This window comes from Ochlerotatus camptorhynchus, unplaced genomic scaffold (assembly GCF_037179485.1).
Source record: "Ochlerotatus camptorhynchus isolate MF236.1 unplaced genomic scaffold, CSIRO-AGI_Acam_v1.1 ptg000309l, whole genome shotgun sequence".
Taxonomy (NCBI): Eukaryota; Metazoa; Arthropoda; class Insecta; order Diptera; family Culicidae; genus Ochlerotatus; species Ochlerotatus camptorhynchus.
The window spans coordinates 713,888-727,826 of NW_027040797.1; the positions used below are offsets into that span (position 1 = coordinate 713,888).

The window sequence follows — 13,939 nt, forward strand, 5'->3', positions numbered from 1 at the left end:
ATTCCCTTGAAGTAGGGTTCATCCAAACGGAGCTTTCCCTTCAGCAAGTGTTCCGTTTCCAGGTCATTATCGTCCTCGAGATCCGACGAATCGAACGAGAAGCTGGGAACGTAGGAATGTTTCGTAAAAATTTTATGCTTCTTTCTTGCCATTAGGTAGACCTGGAAATTAAATCCATTATTAAAACATTGATTTTACAACTTTCACTATTTTAATACAAAATACCATAACAGATAGAAGCATCACAGTGATGAGGACGGCAAGTGGAATAACTACAAAATTCAAACTTTCGGAGCTTGCCGGATAGTGTATTTTATCAGGTACTTGCACCCCTACCCCAGATTCCGTCGTAGTCTTCATTGTTGCGTTGAGCGCCGAGAAAACTGTTTGCGTTAGATTGAAGCTCATTTCGCCAGTGCCGGTTATGCTAATTGCAATTTATGGATCCTTATAGCGAAAAGATAAGCGGTTTCTCGTGTTCTTTGATTGCAAATGGATGAGCCTTTAGTCACAATGTAATCAGAGCCGCATTTCACATTTTTTGCACATTATTGGATTTTAAACTTGGTGCTTTCAGACTTTTGGAGTTAATTAGATTTAAGTGTGGGCGGCTTCATAAAGATTTGCAAATGCACTTCAATATTTACGATTTTGCGTTCTTTGTCGTGCACTTTGAAGTTTTCACTGCGTTGTTGTTAGTCTGTTTGTGTCGTGCGGACGTGCAGCGGTCGGTGTGTAGCTTTTGGGGGATTTCAACATGTGGGGCACGTTCACAGCTACAAGCACCCACTCTGAGCGGGCGTGGACGAAATTCATGGGGATGGGAGGGTGGTAAACTATGCGTTATGCATAGTAACGTAAACAAACCGAAATCTTGCGTAACATTTGAAAAAGTCCTATCGACTTTTGTAACAAAACTTGTACAGCCCTTTTCGTGTGAACTTGAGCTCGCCTACGCAAACCAAGAACATTATCGGGAAGGAAATAATCTTCCTTACCTGATGGTGTTGTTGATTTGCGTAGGCGAGCTTTTCTTCGTGTGAAAAGAGCATTAAATTATGTTTGCAAAAGTTGATAGGGCATTTTCAAATGTTAAGAGAGAATTATTACATATTTGAACGAAGGCTTCCTTGTTACCATTAAAATTATTTTCTAGAATTTTGAGAATTTACACAGGATTAACTACTGTTTTTTTTGCAAGCAAGTGTTTTTTTTTATAAATTATAATGAATAATTTAGAAAATCTAGAAGAACAGTTAAAGCGTTGCCTCCAAAAGGTGGGTCGGCTCTCATTGAAATATCTAAACAAACAGTTGACCGAATATGGCGATATCGTGGTCAAAATTGTTGAGCCAAAAAACGATTTGGCTAATTTTGATGCTCAATCCTTTGTTAAAGAAAGTCAAGAATGGGTTTTACCGGTTAAAAGCGTACGTGTAACAGATTCGTCTGTAGCTTTCTTCCTGAAACGAGAAACAGCATTTCGTTGTTTTATTACCGAATGTTTAGAAGGCAAATTCGGGCGCAGGGACAATGCTCAACAAATAATTTTAAGTACTGATGTGGATAAAGAAAGTCTAGATAATATGAATATAACGGAATTTAGAATTTTAACAGTAAATAACGTAGTTAGGAATTTATTTGAATTCGGCGGGTTTAATTTCTCAAACGATAGGTCATTGAAAGAAAATACACTGACTATTAAAATTACCCGCAATCGTAGCAAGGCAACTACCAATGAAATAGATCTTATATGTGGTCCAGTAACAACGAATGGTATAAACGCTACGGATTTCATTAAGTGAGTAAACATTCTAACATTTTCTATTCGGATTGTTTGAGAATATTTATTTAATTTAGGAAACGTGCAAACGACATGCAGCTGATCGCACAGCACAAGTATGGCATACGCGTGAGAGACCATCAGCGATTCCAGGAAATGATTGCTAGTCTGGGGCGGTCGGCTGCCATCGTTGATATGCTGGAATCCAAAGCATCCAGTCCAATTGACATGAAGACAGAAAAAAATCAGTCCAGTAAAGGTAGGTATTTTCTTCAATATTGATATACGCGATCCAATAACATTAGGTTTGTTGATTTACAGGTGCCGCCTTTATTTTGTATAATTACGCCAGAATATCTGTCTTGTTTAAAACGCTATCAGAAAAGCAAAGAACTCGATACTACCCAGATTTACCCTCAGTAGAAAATGTTGATTTCACTCTACTCAAAGAAGAGGTATACTAACTAAAGTTTAATATCGGTAGTTTTCAGTAAAAATATGGAAAATTTATATTTTCTATTATTTAACTATTTTAGGATGAATGGCATCTGTTTTGGGCTTATGTGGTTGGTTTTCCCGATATGATAAAGCAAGCGCTAGGCGATGGTCAGCTATCGCGAATGTCACCTCATCTGGTACTGAGCTTCGCATCGGGATTGGTAATTTGCCTAAGTAAATACTATCGTCGAGTGCGGATATTGACGGTAAGTACGATACGCGACTTAGTAGTTGATTAATCTAATTATGTCTTTTGCCAGGAAAATCGCGAGCATCTTCTGCCGACCATGTACGCCAGGATTTACTTGTTGAAGTCTGTGTTTCACGTGTTGTCAGCGTTGTTGAAAATCTTGGATTTAGAAGCGGTTACGCAAATGTAACATACTAATTTGTCTTTGAGCTTTGATTATTTAGAGAAATATCCATAAGATTTGCAAGACTTCTTTATCTTTATTGGGCATATCTGCATGAGGATCTTTAATTTTCGTCGTTACGAGATTTAAATAAAATGCTCCATTTGCAAAATAAAAGCATTTTAAGATTGCACTCGTATAACCTCCCCGTGGAAAATTTTGAAACCTTCATCACTCTCATTCTCATAGTTCTTCTATTCTCCACGAGTGCCAACTTTGATTTGCCAATTCTGAGCCGAATTTTTTTTAGACTAGATGGGGGTCAAACCGGTGCCTTTAACATGGTTTTCCGGAATTTGCTGACTATCGGGAAATGGCATTCATTTATTGTCAGTCAAGTTGGACACCGGAGAACCCCACACGCGACATTCGATGTTACTCTCATTCTGTACGTTAAACATAACGTCGAACATAGTGCACATAATTGTGCGAATAAAGCGCACTGTGCCTGACACTATGTTTAACGTACAGAACAAGACTAAAATCGATTGACGCGTGTGGGGTTTTCCGGTTTTCAACTACCGATAATATTTTGGAAAAGGAAAAATGTCACAGAAACAAGATGTAATATTATTTTTCGATTTAATAGCTTTCACTTTATTATAGAAATAGATAGACTTTGTAAACTTTGTACATACATTGCATGAACTGGGCTACCTTCCTCTCTCTCTCTCGTCTTGTAGATGTATGTTAGAATTAAATGCAATGTTCCCATCATAAGATTCTTGAAATGCGACAAAATATATGGAAAATATTTCCTTTGTGAAAAATAGTAATCTTTGATGACATTTAAACTAATCTGTAGAGTAAAATATTGCAGTGATCGATAAAGAAAACGATTCCAACCTTTGCAGTTCGCAGTGGCTTACAGTTCCTCATAACGGGGACGCGTTTTCATAAAAACATACACCACCATGCACAGGAAAAACACACAACAGATGGGAAGTACAATCGTTTTCAGCTGCTGTTGGATTTTCAGGTTTTCCTCGCGGCGTTCTTGCTTCTGCTTGCGGGTTTCTTTCGTTTGTCCTCCCCGTAGTTTGCGCATTTTGATCGACAATGGAAACGTCCAGAGATTTTCTCTGGAATCAATGAGATAAGATAAGGAATATTGAACAATAAGATGCGACACAGAATAACTGTATCTATCAGTCCTCAAAAGTGCCACGCTGGAACTTCGAGCTTGCCGGCGGAATAAGCTTAGTTTACGAAATTGCTTTTGGAGCAGACCCCACTACTTTATAAAAATGTTTTAACTTACCAATTGTAGAAGCAAAAATCGATGTTAAAGGATCAAATAGGATATCACAGCTGTTTGTTGTTATTTTACGCGTACGCTTTGTGCCCAGGCATATCGCCTTTTTTTGTAGAGAAAAATCTGGACGCGACTGCCGCTGCGACTCGAAAGTTTTCGTTGACGTTGACAGCAAAATAAACAAACGAAAACAAACTGAAACTGACACATTGACATTTTTTCAGCTCAATAATATTATAACACCTATCAAAATTATCAAAATGGGATAATTTTAGTTCATGCAGTACAGGAATATAATAAAGCCCTACAGTAAAAGTATGGACGACTGTCACCACAAAACTGAAAAAAAGCTGTTCCAATCGAGCAAAGCGGTGCATTTTGACGGTTCGATTGGAACAACTTTTGACAGACGTCCATACTTTTACTGTAGGGCTTTAGAATATAAGGCTGTGAACCAATTGTCGAGTTAAGTTTAACCATAGAGGTAACTCTAATACCTTGTACAGACATACAAAGTTCACTGTTGTACCAACAATCAATACGAAACTAACGATTTTAAATTGCCTCACCACTTTAGTAGCCTACTGGTCCCAAGCAAACGATTAACGTACCCTATTCTAGTTGAAATTCTATTACTACACTATGTTTGTTTTGATTCGCTATGAAAGTTTGACAGATAACATCAGGGGTGTGTGGATTCATGCAGAACATGCAGGGGTGAGTGAAATAGCTTGGGACTGCTTGGGACCGTTGTTCTGGTACTGAGTGAGCCAAAAATAATAATGATTTTCTTCGGGACCCAGTGGTCTTAGAGTTACCTCTATGGTTGTACCAACAATCAATACGAAACTAACGATTTTAAATTGGCTCACCACTTTAGTAGCCTATTGGTCCCAAGCAAACGATTAACGTACCCTATTCTAGTTGAAATTCTATTACTACACTATGTTTGTTTTGATTTGCTATGAAAGTTTGACAGATAACATCAGGGGTGTGTGGATTCATGCAGAACATGCAGGGGTGAGTGAAATAGCTTGGGACTGCTTGGGACCGTTGTTCTGGTACTGAGTGAGCCAAAAATAATAATGATTTTCTTCGGGACCCAGTGGTCTTAGAGTTACCTCTATGGTTGTACTACCGTTGTACCAACAATCAATACGAAACTAACGATTTTAAATTGGCTCACCACTTTAGTAGCCTATTGGTCCCAAGCAAACGATTAACGTACCCTATTCTAGTTGAAATTCTATTACTACACTATGTTTGTTTTGATTCGCTATGAAAGTTTGACAGATAACATCAGGGGTGTGTGGATTCATGCAAAACATGCAGGGGTGAGTGAAATAGCTTGGGACTGCTTGGGACCGTTGTTCTGGTACTGAGTGAGCCAAAAATAATAATGATTTTCTTCGGGACCCAGTGGTCTTAGAGTTACCTCTATGGTTGTACTGCTTTAAGCTAGTACCACAAATTGTACGTTTTGAGGTACTAGATTAAAGAAGTACAACGGTACTAATTTGTATGTCTGTCTGTGGTATAAGACTATATAGAAGGTCCCGAAATAACGTGCTCAACTTTTTGGCTCAGCTCTGGTACTCTCTTCGGTCCCAAGCCAATCGATTCACCCCTCGAAACATAAGAAAAACCAATAACCCCTCATTTTATCTGTCAAACTTTCATAGCGAATCAAAACAAACATTGCGTAGTACTAGAATTTCAACTAGAATGGAGTACGTTAATCGTTTGTTTGGGACCAATAGGCTAGTCAAGTAGTGAGCCAAATTAAAAATCGTTAGTTTCGTATTGATTGTTGGTTTAACTCGTGGTTAAAAGTGACATTTTGAAAGTTATTTTCCTTGTTCGAAAATCCCTGTGTTATCGATTGACCGGTTTTCGAGCAAAACTCAGCCATCGTTGTTGATAAACCGGCTAAACACGGTTGTTGCAACAATCAATACGAAACTAACGATTTTAAATTGGCTCACCACTTTAGTAGCCTATTGGTCCCAAGCAAACGATTAACGTACCCTATTCTAGTCGAAATTCTAGTACTACGCAATGTTTGTTTTGATTCGCTATGAAAGTTTGACAGATAAAATGAGGGGTTATTGGTTTTTCGAGGGGTGATTCGACAAGCTTGGGACCGAAGATAGTACCAGAGGTGAGCCAAAAAGTTGAGCACGTTTCTTCGGGACCTACACACTAAGATTTTTTTACAGTATACTGTAATTTTTTACCGAATATGGAACAGCTGAACATTCGGTAATCTATTCGGTATTTTTTGTTTTACAGTGCGTTCTGTAATTTTGACTTCGGTCATATGAGCTGTCAAAATTTGCTGAAACGCATTGCAAATTTAACTGAATGATTGATAAAATAAACAAAAAAGCTTTCTGTCAGATTTTTACCGAAATTCAGTAAAATTAATTACTGGTTTGATTTTAAAATTTACAATTTGTTCAGCAAAAACTACCGATTGAATTGTAGCTGGTTTTTATCGATTTTTTTTTCTTTTCTTTTTCCAAATTTGGTGTGAATAATAATATGGTTCATTTGAATTATTTTTTTACATTTATTAATCCATGATGATTTTAATCAGTTTTTAAACTTTATCAGTTTCAAAATTTCTTAATAGTTTCGATCAATTGATGCTTCTCGTAAATTTCTCTCCCGTGGTAGTAAGGTTTCCTACGCCTTGAAAAATTGCAGAGGGAAACAAGAAAAATTGCTTGTCTTCTGACTTGCAGCTTATGTTGAAAGCAGCGAAGCACTCACACAGCACTCGGAAACAATACTTGGCATCTTTCTTGATGGAAGCAGACCATCCCTTCCATGCAATGCATCCCTCCGAAGTATCTTCCATTAAATTTCCTTTTAGGTATAAAAGTGGGACTTCACCGTTTGGCACCGTGTTGAAATCATTCTGAAGATCCATCTACAAAGTACAATGAAAAAAAAATGTATTTTAATTTTACTTACGGAAAAGATCTCTTGCTCCTCCATCAAGAGCTCCAATTTGTTTTGATGTCTTCCATTTTTTAACACTTACTTTAACTGCGCACTTAAACCAACAATCAATACGAAACTAACGATTTTAAATTGGCTCACCACTTTAGTAGCCTATTGGTCCCAAGCAAACGATTAACGTACCCTATTCTAGTTGAAATTCTATTACTACACTATGTTTGTTTTGATTTGCTATGAAAGTTTGACAGATAACATCAGGGGTGTGTGGATTCATGCAGAACATGCAGGGGTGAGTGAAATAGCTTGGGACTGCTTGGGACCGTTGTTCTGGTACTGAGTGAGCCAAAAATAATAATGATTTTCTTCGGGACCCAGTGGTCTTAGAGTTTCCTCTATGCTTAAACTACGGAGAACTGCGCAATATTCAATTCAATTTTAAAATGGTGGAAAAATGTTGAGTTTGGCAGTACAGACAATTTACAAACCGTTCGGTACTTTTTACAGTCTGGTTTGTAAAAGACTGTTTTTACAGTACATTCGTCAATTTTTGACAGTATTGTGGGATTTCAGTAATGTTTAGTATTTAGTATTGTTTCGATCAGTAATGTTTATATACAGTTTTCGGTAATTTTCTGCAAATTACAGATATGCAGTTTTTCTTATTGCTGGAAAGTGGTAAAACATCAAATTTTACCAAACATTCGGTAAAAATTACATTTTACAGATCAAATTCAGCAAAAAAAAAATACCGAACAAAATTTATGAATTTTGGTGTGTACTTGTCTTAGAGTTACCTCTATGGTTGTTGTCTGTCAGAAATAACCATGCTCAGGCTGTGTTCCATTTCCTCCTTTTTATGGCACAAACCTGTTGGTCCATATTTGATGTGTTCCATTTGGTAAATTTTCACTTAAATTTGACATTTCGAAAATTAATTAAGATGTTGATCGGTTGATTTTTGTGGAGGTTCAATTCACCAAATGGAGCACAGCCTCAAAGATAACTTTCCATCTGTCAAATTTAAACCAAAAGTTAAAATAATCCGCCAAAATTTAATGGTTCAGAGCCTAAATATTCTGGTGTCAGGTTACAATTCTCTGTGGTTACAATAAGATCTTTTTAAAATGTATATCCCATTTCAAGCTGAAAATTGCACTAGCTCCTACGTAACATTGACAGATTCTCTTCGCCGACTTTCTATCCTTTGTAATAGTGGAACCCAAAGAAATCAATGCATTCTACTTTTATATACACTTGAAATTATTTTTACAGAACTTTCAAAGCTGTTTCACCAAATTTTAATTTTAAAACACTGTCAGCTTTGTTTAAATAATTCATTCTTTCTATTGTGGTGTAGTTTTCCTTGATATGATGATGCTTTCAAGCTAATGAACTAAATTGCCAATTGTAATTGTAATTGTAATTGTTCAGTGCATAGGCTGTGCCTTCCGCTAAGAAGGCTTATCTAGGGACCAACCCCCTAGTCTATACACCTACTGTCCTTCCCGTTGCACTCGTCAGCTCGTGCGATACTCTAGACACACATGGGTGGTCGTATCCGGGTCCTCCCCTGGGTAGGCTCGTGTCCGTCCAGGTTCTGGTACATTAACTTATCTATATGCATGGTAATTATACTTTTTAAAACTCACCTTTTGATTATAATGTCGAAAATGCTGAAACTAAATAAAGGTTAGCGATCCATATAAGGTGTGTGCTGCGACGGAGTAGTAATTGAAGGAAATGAGGTTCTGATGTGAAGTATAGGTATTTCTAAAATAGGTAAATCAATTAATCATTAGCTGCTAACAGTTACTAATAAATGGGTACGATAAATCACTCATCAATGAGTACTGCCACTCCCACTGAAAAATGGGCAAAACCTTAATCATAAATGGATATTCGATTCCTACCGTGTATTTAAAGTAAAGTTAGGATCTTATCAAGCAAGCACACACCTTTTACGATTCTTATCCTACTTACGGTTTCCTGCACATACGACTTTTCCTAGATACAAGCTTCGTCCAGTATACATTGGCTGTCTCCAACCGGCATGATCCTTTCTGTCTGCTTCCTCTTGCCGGTGCAAGTTTAATTCTTCTTTTCTAGTTCAAATTTTCTTTTTCTCCTATTGATCTTCTGGTCGTGTTCCCATTTGTCCTCAGGCAGTCAATATTAGTACATGATAGGAAGAAAGAAAGAAATAGAACAAGTTAAGTGTGAGCCGCATGCATTGGTTACCTATTTGGGTCATGGTGTTGTCTTCCCTATTTACTCGCCTCTATTCGCTCTCATATCGCAACGTTTAACTCTGGATCAACAATAGAAAAGGGCCCATCAGCATTTGTAAACAAACCGCTCCAAAGCCCCCACCCACAAAGCGAAGGCCACCCACGCAAACCAACACCATCATCGGATAGGGAAAACTTCCACCTACACGAAGATGGCGTTGGTCTGCGTGAGCAGCCTCCGATCTGTGAGGAATGGGCTTTGGACGGTCTGCCCACAAAAACCGATGGGCCCCCCTCCACTGCTGATCCAGAACTCACCCCCTTCCCCCACACTATTATGGTCGGAAAAGAGAACCCATATTTAGGAATCTATCGCGAACTGCGATGCAGAAGATATTAATAGCAAACTAATTTGGAACTGGTCTAAGATATATGACCCAGTGAGTATTGACACCTCACACTGTTGTGAATGAGCACGGACGCGAGATTTACTAGAGTATTAAATGCAAAACGCAAATTCAAAATAAAACTTGACAAGTCATCGTCAATCCTCTTATTCTTGGGCAGGGTCTGACGATGTGAATCTGATTTTGATCAGTGAACGGGCCCCATATGGTACATTTTCTCACTATGAACATGTCATTTCCAGCCTATCTGAACTATTTAATAAATGGAAACCATAACATGGGTTACGCTTCCCCTAAGCGGGCCCTCCGCATCCTATCTCTGTCTTATCTCAAATGCCAATGGTTGAATGTATCAATATATACATTGGAAATGACGTTCAATCAAATAAACCCATACCCCACTCACTTGGCCAGGCTTCAGAATCGTCCAGTGGGCAGTGCGCTCTACACTCCAAGTTCCCTTTCTTTCAAATTCACCCCAAATTTGATATTTTACCCCTTTGAGTGTTGATTAATCACAATGAAACATTGTGACAGAGCACGGACTTGAGGTTACTAGAGTATTAAATAATCTAGGTCCTATTTAGGATTATATCTGAAAAATCCAAATTTGGCCAACGCCCACCTTCAAGCTAATGAACTAAATTGCCAATGACCATAAAAAGAGAGCTTAACGACGTGTTCGAGGTATCATCCAAACCATTTGTGGGATAGTTTATCCATCCGGGATACAGTTCGTTTAGGGATGGTTCATTAATTATGTCACGCAAAATTGGCCCATCTTCAACCCCCCTACCTCCTTTGTCACATTTTTTGTATGGATCTTATTTGTTTTTGTATGGCTCGTCTCAGTTTCAAACCACCTCCCCCCCTACCCCATAAAAAGTGTGACATAATTAATGGACGAACCCTTATGGTATTTCTTTATTATGGTTGAAGCATTGCCAATCTTCTAAGAACATTACTTTCGATGTTCAGCAAACAAAAAGAACGAAAATTTTATTGTTGAACATAAAATAAAAATTATTTGCTACAGCAGATAAAAAATGATAAATTTATATTTGCTTAGATTAATCCATTTTTTTTAAATAAATTAAATGTTCCTTCATTACTGCCTCGCCCACCCTATCGTATTATAAGCTTGAATGTTTGAATAAATACATTATATTGAAAACAATCTAGCTTTTTATCGAGTTAACTCAATATATTTCACATATCCTAAAACAAAAACGATTATCTATAAACGATGTATGCAACACAATGCTGTTTAATAATCAATGATTTTTATTTCGAGTTATCCATAAAATCTTTCGCTTCGTTGATTTTGGCGGCCAAATATGGGGATCCTCCTTTATCTGGATGATTCAGAAGCATGATTCTTTTGTGCGCATCTTTGATCTAAAAAGAAAGTAAATAAGTGAATACACTCGCCTTTCGCTTAGTGAAAGTTTTAACTGAAATGATGTTGAACTGAAAGTCCGCTAGCTGAAACAAGTTGCACCTAAGAACAAGAAATATAGAATCCACAAATTCCCGCTATTAGGTTTTGCACCGTCGGGGTTAATCTCAGTCTGATGACAGTTCAGTCATAGAGGTAACTAGTCAAATAGTGAGCCAATTTAAAATTGTTATTTTCCACCGGTTGGTTCTACCAACCGGTAGAAACTAACGATTTTAAATTGACTCACTTCTGCTGACAGGGATAGAGCCCCCTGCTTGGCGGCAATAACAAAACGAACTGCATAAACATGGTTATAATTACGCAATTTAAAACCTAAAAACAAATTACCTTAATTTTGGATGCCGACGGACTGACCCCCAGGATTAGAGCTGCCTCCCGCTTGTTGATTTTCGGATCGAATCCTCCCTTGTAGTACTTGGAATTAGCCATCGATTCCGCATCAAACTTGGGCAAATTTAGAAGTGCTTCTTGCATTTTACTAGCGGCGTTGGGCATCTGCCGGAGCAAAGCTCGTCCTCCAAAGCCAATGGCGGCCAATCCCAGGCCCGCTAGGATGATAGAACCAGTCTGAAACGATGGGGTTTACTATTAATGAAAAAAATGATTTTTTGTCGATCTTTTACCATTTTAAAACACTAATAAGGTCACAATGATAGTTTGTTACGAAATTACGATTTGCAGAACAAAACAGAAAGGTAAACAAAATCTAATGACAGTTCTCTGACAATACGCTTGACATTCGGAAACACCGTACTAGACTAGTGCTAAATCTTTGACGTTATGTCAAAGAGTGGCGTTGTACTAATAATTCAGTTCAGTGGAAATCAAGTTTTCGAGCTGTCAAACGTCGAGTGTTTCCGTTCTTTTTGATCGTGAAGTGTAATCATGGCGGTCGGCAAAAATAAGGGTACCTCCAAAGGAGGCAAAAAAGGATCGAAAAAGAAGGTTGTGGATCCGTTCACCCGCAAGGATTGGTACGATGTGAAGGCCCCGAACATGTTCTCGACCCGTCAGGTCGGTAAGACCCTGGTAAACCGTACCCAGGGAACAAGGATCGCTTCGGACGGTCTGAAGGGCCGCGTGTTTGAGGTGTCTCTGGCCGATTTGCAGAACGACACCGATGCCGAGAGATCGTTCCGTAAGTTCAAGCTGATTGCTGAAGATGTCCATGGCCGCAATGTGCTGTGCAACTTCCACGGAATGGACTTGACCACCGATAAACTGAGGTAAGCAAATCGGGTTCATCCTGAAGTCAATGTTTTGTTGCTGTATTCTTTATATTCCCGTCGTCCGCCTAACCTAGAAGTTGTTTGAGGACGCCTGGTAAACAATATTGAAAAATTGCTAATCCAAGAAATTATTAATTCCCTTTCAGATCCATGGTCAAGAAATGGCAAACTCTGATCGAGTGCTCGGTCGATGTCAAGACCACCGACGGTTATCTGCTGCGTGTGTTCTGCATCGGCTTCACCATCAAGGATTCGGTGTCGCAGCGCAAGACCTGCTATGCCCAGCACTCCCAGATCAAGGAAATCCGCCGGAAAATGACTACCATCATTACCCGTGATGTGACCAGCTCGGATCTGAAGGAGGTCGTCAACAAGCTGCTGCCTGACTCGATCGCCAAGGATATCGAGAAGGCATGTCAGGGTATCTACCCGCTGCACGATGTCTACATTCGTAAGGTAAGTGGTAGTGTGACCGGCGAAGAAAAAAAAAGTCCGAATACGTTATGTGATTCTTTGTGTAATTGTTCCGTATACAAACGGTAGCAATGTGAATACCTAGTGCATAGTGAATTCCACATTCTAAGACCTCAACAGGATTTGAATCTTAAACTCTACTAGCCGCAAGCAGTTGCTCTCTAAAAAGGAGTTACTTAAGCAAAAATGTTCCTGCATAAACTAAGATTATTTCATCGATTTTCACAGTTTTTCTGTCATTTTTCATCGAATATCTGTGAAAAATTACAGGAAAACTGTGAAAAATCACCGAACGTTCAGCTGTTGAGATTTCGGTAAATAATCTTAGTGTATACAGGTGTATGTTCCTATAGTGTTTTTGAGCTCGCTAATACAACAAGTTTTAATAATCGACTGTTTTGGAGAGCAACCAATTTCTATGAGATGTAAACAGGTGAGGTCCAGAGAACTTGTCCCTTTTGTTAAATGGATGGCGGAGTTTGACGTCACACTCCGTCCACCATTTAAACAACGGGAGAACGTAAGATACGATTAATTCATATTGCTCACCTGTTTTCAGCACATTGATCCAATCTAGGGTTGAAAGATGCAAAAAAAAAATTGATTCTTAGTCGAAAAAAATATCCTAAAATAGCATTTGGGATTAACATTCATTCCACCATCTTCCGTCACTTTCCGTACAGGTTAAGGTACTGAAGAAGCCGCGCTTCGATCTGGCCAATCTTTTGGAGCTGCACGGTGACGGTGGCGGCAAGGGTGCCGAGGTGTCGACCGGAGCTGCCGAGGGTGGTGTCACCGTCGATCGTCCGGAGGGCTACGAGCCACCGGTACAGGAATCGGTTTAAGCCAGCATTATGCATCTTAGCGTTAATTAAAGCAGAAACTTTCCATGTATGAAAAGGAGAACAACGGCCGTTAGGCAGAAGAACAGTGAACAGAGCGAGGGGAAAGAACTCGGAAATACAACCGAAACTGTTGTACAAGACTATTGTTCCATTTTGTTTGTTGTTGTTGTTTTGTCCTCTCACAGATCCTTCCCTCCTGTTGTCTTAACGCACTTAGTCCCTTTAAGATGTAATGCAGGTTAGTATTGTCTTTTGTTAAGATAAAATGCTTAATTATGTTTATTTGCAGATTATCTAGCAGAGATTGGTTTACGAGGGGAGTGTTTTCGTTTCCATATAAAAAAGGTAAATATCAACTTTGATTAGAACAAAAATAGA

General features: G+C 38.7%; 4 protein-coding genes across 4 annotated transcripts; 2 read left to right on the forward strand and 2 right to left on the reverse strand.

Annotated features, from left to right (window-relative positions):
* Positions 1-1,222: 1,222 nt before the first annotated feature.
* LOC135707388 (DALR anticodon-binding domain-containing protein 3) lies at positions 1,223-2,669 on the forward strand. The gene is made up of 5 exons (XM_065229203.1): positions 1,223-1,801; positions 1,861-2,042; positions 2,105-2,238; positions 2,320-2,487; positions 2,542-2,669. Exons 1-5 carry the CDS (start codon positions 1,227-1,229, stop codon positions 2,659-2,661), a joined length of 1,179 nt encoding a protein of 392 aa, XP_065085275.1. The 5' UTR covers positions 1,223-1,226; the 3' UTR covers positions 2,662-2,669.
* A 595-nt stretch (positions 2,670-3,264) lies between these two features.
* Positions 3,265-4,107, reverse strand: LOC135707393 (single-pass membrane and coiled-coil domain-containing protein 4 homolog). Its single transcript, XM_065229211.1, has 2 exons — positions 3,956-4,107; positions 3,265-3,776 (listed from the first exon to the last, which is right to left on the reverse strand). Exon 2 carries the CDS (start codon positions 3,740-3,742, stop codon positions 3,560-3,562), a length of 183 nt encoding a protein of 60 aa, XP_065085283.1. The 5' UTR covers positions 3,743-3,776; positions 3,956-4,107; the 3' UTR covers positions 3,265-3,559.
* Positions 4,108-10,814: 6,707 nt separating this feature from the next.
* On the reverse strand, positions 10,815-11,706 carry LOC135707400 (mitochondrial import inner membrane translocase subunit TIM14). The gene is made up of 3 exons (XM_065229216.1): positions 11,637-11,706; positions 11,341-11,580; positions 10,815-10,949 (listed from the first exon to the last, which is right to left on the reverse strand). The coding sequence occupies exons 1-3, from the start codon at positions 11,637-11,639 to the stop codon at positions 10,836-10,838; spliced, it is 357 nt and encodes a 118-aa protein (XP_065085288.1). The 5' UTR covers positions 11,640-11,706; the 3' UTR covers positions 10,815-10,835.
* A 160-nt stretch (positions 11,707-11,866) lies between these two features.
* On the forward strand, positions 11,867-13,704 carry RpS3A (ribosomal protein S3A). Its single transcript, XM_065229208.1, has 3 exons — positions 11,867-12,239; positions 12,389-12,698; positions 13,400-13,704. The coding sequence occupies exons 1-3, from the start codon at positions 11,899-11,901 to the stop codon at positions 13,559-13,561; spliced, it is 813 nt and encodes a 270-aa protein (XP_065085280.1). The 5' UTR covers positions 11,867-11,898; the 3' UTR covers positions 13,562-13,704.
* Positions 13,705-13,939: the final 235 nt, after the last annotated feature.